Source organism: Etheostoma cragini, chromosome 8 (assembly GCF_013103735.1).
Source record: "Etheostoma cragini isolate CJK2018 chromosome 8, CSU_Ecrag_1.0, whole genome shotgun sequence".
In the NCBI taxonomy this organism is placed as follows: domain Eukaryota; kingdom Metazoa; phylum Chordata; class Actinopteri; order Perciformes; family Percidae; genus Etheostoma; species Etheostoma cragini.
In genome coordinates this window covers 8,430,143-8,439,625 of record NC_048414.1, presented here as the reverse complement: position 1 = coordinate 8,439,625, position 9,483 = coordinate 8,430,143, and the positions used below count along the sequence as shown (strand labels likewise).

General features: G+C 43.4%; 1 protein-coding gene across 2 annotated transcripts in view; it reads left to right on the top strand.

The window, feature by feature from the left end:
* Window positions 1-9,483, top strand: part of frmd4a (FERM domain containing 4A) — a 99,701-nt gene that overhangs the window by 13,475 nt on the left and 76,743 nt on the right. Inside the window, exon 1 of one of the 2 annotated variants that reach the window (XM_034879850.1) lies at window positions 5,359-5,584. The exons of the other annotated variant lie outside the window; for it this stretch is intronic. Coding sequence (XP_034735741.1) covers window positions 5,552-5,584 — 33 coding nt within the window. The 5' untranslated portion in view covers window positions 5,359-5,551. Of the gene's footprint in view, window positions 1-5,358; window positions 5,585-9,483 lie in introns of those variants that run through there. 2 annotated transcript variants of the gene reach the window in all.

The following is a 9,483-nucleotide window of genomic DNA, read 5'->3' as shown; positions in this document are numbered from 1 at the left end:
TTCTCTTCTCTCTTGCCCACTCTCTCTCAGTCTCTCTCTCAGTCCCTTATGTCCTTCTCCTGCAAAACCCTGCTCACATTACCCTCTACCATTCATCTTTCTCCCTCTCTAATTCTCTGTCTCTCTGCAGTAGTGAGATAAGATGTTCTTCTACTGAGCTGTGGTGAGGTGTGAGAGAAGAGGGGCTTTCCCTCTGTCTCCCTTTAACTACTACCAGCACTGCAGGCCATTGAGGGCAGCCACAAATAGCAAATGTATATCTCATGTGCATATTGGTGGAGGACATTTTCTGTATGTGCATGTGTATGTGTGTGGTTGAGAGTATCAGTGTGCATGTGTAGCATGTTTCCTGGGATTGCTGTTTAATGAACTCTAGATTGGATGTCAGACAAACTCCCTCTGGCAACAATCAGCCCAGCTCTCTCAAACATGGCCAGGACCCTTGGCTCTGGGAATGGGCTTAAGTAGTTTCCCACTCCAATATATCATAGTAAATCTCAGCCTCGGCCATGAGTCCGACACCAAGCAGCGGCTACCAATTGCGTTAAATTCTTGTTAAAAGCTCCCGGAGCATCGGGCTCCTGGGTAGCTCACCTGGTAGAGCAGGCGCCCATATATAGACGTTTACTCCTTGATTGCAGCGTCAGCTGTTTTGACTCTGCCCTGCAGCCCATTGCTGCATGTCATTCTCTCTCTCTCCCCTCCCCTTTTGTGTCTTCAGCCGTCCTTTATAAATAAAGGCCTAAAATGCGCAAAAAATAATCTTTAAAAAATCTCCCAGAGCAGGGAGTGTGTGAGTTTTTAAAATATTACGAGATATCAACGTTGGAGTAATTCCTGGATTAACCCGTCTACTGTTCAGCAGCTTACCTCAAATCTCCACCAGGACTGAGAATTTTAAATATTTAATGAAGATAATGTGCTTAATTGATTTAGACAATAATGAACACTCTTCTTGGCTTACTACTTTAATCCCACAGATACATACCACATAGATCTGCCAGTGTTCAGTGCATTGCCCCTTTACCTCTGTAAATTACTTAATGTGGATACTGAAATAAAAAGATGTGTGTTGATACTGACTAGAAAACACAATACCAAAACAAAACAAACCATGAATCATTTTTCCTATTCCAGGACAATCAAAGATGGAGGCTGGCGACTGAAACTTTTGCCCCAAACGTGTGAGGGTCCAGTCTATCTTATTTACCATCCGACCACCCACAGTATTGATAGCAATTGTTAACAGGCACACATCTTGTCACTCCAACTCCCTCCTGAGTCGATGCTATTGGTCTGCTTAGAGAACAAGTCCCAGTGTGTTGTATGAGAGTCAGCAGCAGTTCGCTCTCTTGTGACACTGATTTAGCTGTAATGCTGTGACAGGGTTGCACATTGACTTATGGGTCCCTCCGTTTCCAGCCAGACACCTGGGCACACACAGTGAATTACGATGAATATGACTTCTCGCTTTTTCTTGCCTTCCTCCTGTCTCTTCCTCTCCGTAATGCTCTGCCATGGGGCTGCCAACCTGCTTTTGTTCAAGTGGGTCACCCGGGTTGCTGGACCAAGTTATCAAACGCTTTTAAACACACAAGCAGATAAAATTCCTCCATTGAATTATCAATTCAATATCAAATGACTATTAGAACTAAATAAAGTAACAAAAAAAATGGTGTCTGACTAAGTCAGCAGTGGAGTATGGGAATGGTCACAATGGCAGATGGGACAACAGATCAAAAGACAAAAAGACATTGAATAAAAACATGGAGTATGAGCGTCTCTAAAAGAAAACAGAGAATCTCTAATGGTCCCTTTTTTGCCGTGATAGTTTAATTGATCATCATTGCAATTAATCCCTTTGTTTTCCTGTGAAGTTACAGTCTGTTTAGCAGCGGCTAATTACCTCAGTCCATTGGACGTCAGTTTTTTGCAGTCTAATTGCAGCTCTCTGTAGAAACAGAAACAGCCAGAGAAAATTACACCGCATTTTCACATTTGTGCGAGTTGCAGCACTTGCATGTTGGCTCAGTCCAAATGTTGTGGTTTGTACTTGCAGTTGGCCGCATGTACCGAATGTAGAAACCAACAAAGTTAAAGCAAACTAGAATCACAAGGCCTTAAGACAATAAATCAACACGCTCTTACCAAGGTGTGTTAGTTGACCGCTCGATTGAAAAACTCACAAGGAATTCATTTTGGGGTCCAGCTGTGGCAACAACGACAGGAGTGAGGAAGAGGAGAGGGGAATGGGAGAAGCGGGATGGGGAGACTCAGAGGGTGGGGATGGGTTTAAGGGCATTGTGCAGTTTATTGCAGTGTGCACTGCATTGTGCAGTATTGTCCTGTGATTGTATTAGTTATCACCCTCCCCTATATCCCATCCACCCATTCTCCCCTTTATGTATGGCTATGTGCGGTTTAATAGTGTCTGGGAAGGGTTGGGGGCAGGGACGATGTGTGTGTGTGTGTGTGTGTGTGTGTTTGTGTGTGTGTGTGTGTGTGTGTGTTTGTGCGCATGTGGGATTCGCTGACAGGTTAACATTCACTGTCAGCAGTAATGCTGTGTGGTGATATATGAGGCTGTATGTCACTGTGGCTTGCCAGACACATGCTCATCCAGTCTGGTGGGGGAAAAAAAACATTTTCAACCTCGCTTTATCCTAAAACAACATTTCTACACTAGTAAAATACAGGTCTGCCTAAAAACATAATCTCTCCCATAAACACGCGGAGAGCAGAGCTAAAGTAGCAATATATATTCAGCCAACATTAGGAAAAGAGAGAGTAACCAAAATAGAAAATGGATCAAATGAAGTATTTTTTGGCAAAGAATTAAGAAAAAATAGGCATTCTGGAAATTGTGAGGGGCGAAAAAGTGCTTGAGGTTTACTTATAAGGCTATAGACAGGGAATGCATTGGGTCTAACATTGCTCTAAAGGTCAGAGGTCAACTTAATATTAAGATTTGTGAGTTAGTGGTTGATGTAGTGTGTGTCTTTAACCACGTGCATGTGTTTATTCATCAATTTTTTTCAGCTTTTTTTCCTTGGTGTGTGTGTGTGTGTGTGTGTGTGTGTGCGAGGTTGTGCTGTGATACAATCATATGGTCTGATGACCGTGTGAAGTGGTAAATCGTCCGATGGGTTGTGGACCAAGAAATGTTCTCCTATGGGAAATCTCCTGTTTAAATATGCTTTATAAATGGAATATGTCATGACTAAAAACCTAGTTCATTTGAATTCAATTTAATGAGATGTTAATTATCTCAATGATCGTAAATATTGCTTCACATTTCACCTTCTAGGCCCCCAAACTGTGTGTTCATGTTGTGATCATGAAGTCCATTTAAAATTAAAATGGCAGGTTTTTCAAACCAGGTTCATAAAATAGAATTCTGTTCAGTTTCAGGACACTCTTGACATTCTGCTTCAACATTGATCAATTTAGACACACTTGTTTGCTGCATTAGCACACACACTGTACTGTATAGGGCCACACCTGCAGGTTGAATGTTATTGATCTCGTCCACACTTTGTTGTGCTAAGATGACTGTGTTGTCCAGGCCAGCTTGCGATCAATGCTGTTGCGGAGCATGTTCCAGGTTCCTGCCTATCTGCTTTTTCTCGGCTGCAATGGTTACGTGACGGTGTAACCGTCCCCATGCGTCAGCACCAGCATCAATCAGCAGACTATTCACCACCAGCTGTGGGCATTTAAATGCATGTAAACACACACTTGAACACCAAATTATCATCAGACCCATTTATGTTTCGCATGGAAGAGAGAAACGGATGTTTTTGTCCACAACTGAATATAAATTGGTTAATTTGTCAATTAAAATATGAAGGCCATCATTGTTACGGTGCCAGTTCAATAGTTAGTCGTGTGTACTGTTTTGTGGTACATAGCCTGGTAAGGATATGTGATACTGTGCATAGAAAAACTAATGAGCGATCCTCAACGGTAATGTCTTCTGTGGTTAATTTGGTTAATTTAATGATTTTTTTTTCTTATCTGGGTCAATACAGAGAAGCCAGGCTAAAAATAATTGATAGAGAAAGGAAGAGGAATGCAGAGAGAGCACTGCACTTGGTGTCATGCAATCCAGGCAGTGAGGCTTGCTGCCACCTGAACCACTGGTGTCTTCTCCCTCTTTAGATCCAACCGCTGCCAATGAGAAAGGCAAAGGCAACAGGCACGGGAATGCATCCATCTTATTTATTTATATCAGTTTTAATGGTCTCACTGCTTTTCCGTGCTTCTACCCAGCAGATATTGTTTCTATGGCGACAGCAAGATGCAGCTAGGAGCAGAGGTGATTATTTGTCCGCGATTACATCCATTTAAAAGAAAGCACATTGACACACACTTAACATTAACACACATGCACAACAATGCACTCGGCCATCACCCTTCATTTCACAGTTTCTCTTTAATGGCAGCTTCATTGCTTGCAACAAGCCAGAAACCTGCAGTGAACAGGAGAACATGGCATCAAACCCCTAATATAACAGCCTCCAAGATGCCACATGACCTTTAACATGTTCTAATTATTAGTTATGGTGCAGTTGTAGCCGTGTGAGCGTGGGTATGGTTTGTGTGTGTGTGTGTGTGTGTGTGTGTGTGTGTGTGTGTGTTTTAGTGCATCTGTGTGTTTGAGAGAGTGACTCATGCCTTGTCTATTAAGAGAATAGAGGGTGATCAGGTTGCTAGGCGATTAAGAGCCAGTATTGTCTGGGGGGACAATAGTGGCCCAGAGAGTGTCCTCTTTTCTCTTTCTCTGTGTCTCTTTTGGTTTCTTTCTCTCTCTCTCTCTCTCACACACACACACACACACACACACACACACACTATAAATGTACATTTTGTCTGACCCCCCGGCTTGAGGCGTGGGCGGGAACAAGGAGTTGACAGTGAGCAGGAGGAGGAAAAAAGAAGCATTATGGGAAGCAGAGAGGCTGAGGAGGGACGGACGGAGAGAGAGGAGGAGAAGGAGAGGAGAAAGGGCACTAGCAGGAGAGATGTACCGTTAAAAAAGACCTGCAATCATTTGCCACTTTGACGGGAACAAATGTAGCTGGAGGCTGTGAGAGAGAGTGAGAGAGAGAAGGGGACAGGCAGAGAGAGAGAGACAGAGAGAGAGAGAGAGAGAGAGGGAGTAACAAGAAGCCAGGGAGAGAGTGAGAGAAAGAGACCTTCCATGGACATTGCACACTCGAACTGCACAGCTTTATAGGGGAATATCACACACCCACTGACAGGTCGGCGGAAGGAGGAGAAGCACCAGGACTTTGGCACTGCTGTCTCTCCTCCTTTTCCTCACTGTGTGTGCCTATGTGTGTGTCGGACACACACACACATCCACACAGGCTCTCTCTGTGTGCCTGTCAGTGTGCTGGGCTCTCTGGGTGGGTAGGGAGCTGCGTTGTAGAGGAGATGTTCGCTCTGAGGATGAGACAGCGTTTCTAACAGGATCTATTTGCGGACTGGGATAATAAACTGACACAGCTGAGAGGACCCAAGCCCACCGGAACCAACCAAATCCGCCATGGAGGGACTGCTGTCTCCAATGAGGACTCGGGTAGGTTACCATGGGGATTACAGAGCATCCCAACTACTGTTTCCTCCACAGGAATCCATCACCAGAATGGCACATAGGGAGATAGCATGCCTTGCAAGCTGCTGGGCTGCAGAAATAAATCAGTCCGTGCCGCTGTAGCCGTGGTGATGCAAGAACTCGAGCTGAGAAGTTTCCTGGCGTTGCTAGGGGCGAGGAGCAGAATGCTGTGAGAGTATGGAAGACACAGGAGGTCTTAGATGGAAGATAAACAAGTTTAATAATTGCAGAAAATTTAAATACAGTTTTAGTTTGTATGCAAAACGTGAGTGTGCACATGCATTTGTGTGTGTGTGTGATGTGTGTGATTAGCAAGGGGTTGCTTTGAAAAGAATGACTCAGTGTTTCACAGTGGTGCCTCTCTCCCTTCAGTACAAACCACTGTCCTTTTGATTTAGGATAGAGAAAGAAGGAGTGGAGACAGATGTGCAAGGGAGGAACTGGGGTCAGATTGTACAGTGATCCGGGTGAATATTGTGTCAATTCACTATTGTTGTAACTTGCGTTACATGACTTTTTGTTTTGTATCTCTGTCTAACATTAGAGCTTTTGGGTTGGTGTCTCCCTGTGCTCAGAGCATCTGTCTGACAGTGAATGTCTGTGTCTATCCTGTATATAAAAGGCTAATGAAAGAAGGAAAGGGTGTGTGTGTGTGTTCCTGTTTTACTATCAGAACACACTTGGTTAATTGTCTGTATTTGTGTGCCTGCATGTGACATCCAGCACAATTGTGTGAACACTAATGGACCCTGAGAGTTGTCTCCCTCCCAGTTAGAGTATTGACATGAAAACCTGTTTGTTTCAGCTGGGAATTTATGTTTGAGAAATATTATTGTGTGTGTGTGTGTGTAATTTGTGAGAGAGGGAGAGGTAGATGGATAAGAAGAGCACTGTCATATTGAAGCCGTGATAATGTTATTAATATTTATAAAGGCATGATTGCATTTTTGGAAGGAGAGGAAGCTTCCTAAACCATTTCTTAAAGTTTCTTAACCATATCCAGACATTACTTTAACATCTGATCCACTGTGAAATATTGCCCCAATTTGAATCAGCTTTGCACCCTAAATATAATAATATATTATTTAGTCTCTTTCTAATGCTTTTTCCCCCAGCCTGCTTCTCTCTCAGAGGACAGAGATGATTTAGCAACCTGCCTCTGTTTCACCCTCCCTTCCCCCTCATTATTCTATCACCACTGGTACAGACCCAAACAACCACAAATAAATCCTCTATGCATCCCCCACTAACTGTGTGTTGAAATAAAATATATAATTATAGTCTGTTTGCTCATACTTTAAGATATAGGATTAGCGGAAAACCATATAGTGACTCCCACACAAGCCTCAAGGAGTTGTGAGGGTGCTGAAAGGCACAAAGATGACCTGATGGTGTTGTCACACACGAGTACCCCCGCCTGCTCACCTCTCCTCCCTCACCTTTACGACTCGCCCTCTTTTTCTCTTCATTTCATTGTAGCTTTGGTGCCTTTTTTCTTTCCCGTTGTGCAGGATGAGCCACAGACTCCCTTTTGCATTTAAGCCAAGAGCATGTCCGTCTCATCCTCGCTTCTCCGTCCTGTTTGTCTGCCCACCTGTCTGTCTGTCTATCTGTCCGTCTGTCCGTCTGTCTGTCGGACACTCGCCGTGTCTTTGGCAGTAAGCACGAGCGCTGTAATTGGTATTTGCAGATCGGCCCATGATCTAATCCAAAGAGGAGTGTTAGCGGGCTGTTTGGAGATAGACTTGGCTTCAAAGTTATGGCGTGGAATCAAGCCTGCTATATCTGTGCTGTCTGCCACTCTGGCCAGATCTGCCCAAGAGCTGTGGGAATCCCTTTTAATAATGACTAAATGACTTTTGCATTTATCTTCATCAGCCACATTGAGCTTCAAATGCCCCTCAGTCGATCTGTTTATCTGAGGTTTGGCATCAAAGTCCCTTTAGTAGATTTATGTGAATGAATCACAGCATAATGAGCCACTGCAGGAGTTTCTCAAAGTTTACACTGCATAATCTCGCTTTGATGTGCCTTTTCCTCCCCTCAGAGATTAAAGGAGGGATCTAGTGAACAGCGACTTTGATTTGTGAAATATTTTTTCACCCTATCTTTCAGTTTACTTTGTAAACAGCAACAGAGATGCGAAACGTAAAGAGGGGAACAAAGTAGAAGCGAGGGGACAATGCCAGGGTGTTTCTCATTGGCAGGAGAGCAGTGTATATTTGCACCTCAAAAGTGCAACAGCATCTAGACATGTGTGTTTCATATGGTAACAAAATATATTAAATTTGTTTTTGTTTTGTTTTATAAATGAGTGTATGGTTAACTTTTCAAATTATTGAGGTGTTCTGCTAATTGGGTATGTTTGTGTGTGGTGTTTTGAAAAACCCGTCCCTGTTTTAGAAATAGTGCTGAAGCAAAAACGACTTTAATATCTTTTATAGTTCAGATTTTTCACTCATATAAAACCAAAACCCTATTTGGTATATTTACTTCAAAGACAAAAAAAGAAGAAGAAAATCCTAGTATGCCTTTAGGTCTTGCCTCCGGGATACACAAAAGGTGACCTCAACCCCGAGATAACAGACAGGGAAAAGCAATAGCCTGTAAAAGCTGCCCTACTCCTAATCCCCAGCTCACTACAATTGGGAAATTGTGCTGAGATGGCTGTGTTGAAGAGTTGTGCTCAAAGCTCATTCCCCTTTACCTCACAGTCTGTATCACTCTCCCTCTCTATTTATATATTTAGGGTGACAGTAATGGGCAGTGATGCAGGAAAATGAAATAAAATAAGCATCAGTAAGCTGTGTAATATCCAATGCAAAAGCAGGTCAGCACATACAGAGCATGCAAAATACAGTGAGCAAAGTATTCCTGAGGGAATCTGACAGAAGTTGCCAATTTGTTATGTTTGGCATCCATAAACTTTCCTCATGCATTTTCCTCCTTATTGTATAGTCTCTACTTAGGTCTTTTTAATGGGATGTTATGGTTTGGTATTGTAGTGAGGACATCACTGATTCAACTAGACATTATTGCACACGATTTCCACATCCCAGCTCTGCTTAACTCTGCCTCCGCCTCTTATCTTTCTGAGGCAAAGATGAGAGGGAAAGAACAGATTCAGACAGAAAGACACTCTCACAGAATTAAAAGTGAAAGATCAAGTCCCCTCTTGGTATACCCAGTTGTATGTAATATATGCATATAGGGCAGTAGAACAAGGAGCTGTAGCATTATAGAAAACTTCCTCTGGAGAAAGTATGCCGTTATACGCACAAATCACTTAGTGTGTGTGTGTATGTGTGTGTGTCAACTCCTCCTGTGTGCAAGTGGATCAATAGTGAGTAGTTATCAAGAGATTAACCCTGTCAGTGTTCCATCAATCTAATCAGAGAGACGCCTCTGCTCTTTCTCTCTCGTTAACTCACTCTTTCACCGCCGTCGCTCATCTGCTGGCTCGCTCTCTCGCACAGTGTCGCTGCCTCTCTCGTCTCTAGCCTGTTTCCTCTTCAGGTCATGTGTGTGAACATGCATGTGTGTGTGTGTGTGTCCAGCTGCTCATGACAGATGGAGCCATTACAGAAATTGCCAAAGGCTTGGACATGCATGAACACTTGCCCACAAACACATATTTATTCCATTAAGGAATGGCCATTTCACACACACACACACACACACACACACACACACACACACACACACACGCACACACACCTTCTTCTCACCTTCCCCTCTTCTTTGCTGTTGCCTTAGCTCCACTGCAAAATATCACAAGCATTCCAACTTGACATCAGTCTGACTAATTTTCTCCCTCCCCCAAAAATCCTTACAAGCCCCGGGTACCACATGTCCCCCCCCCC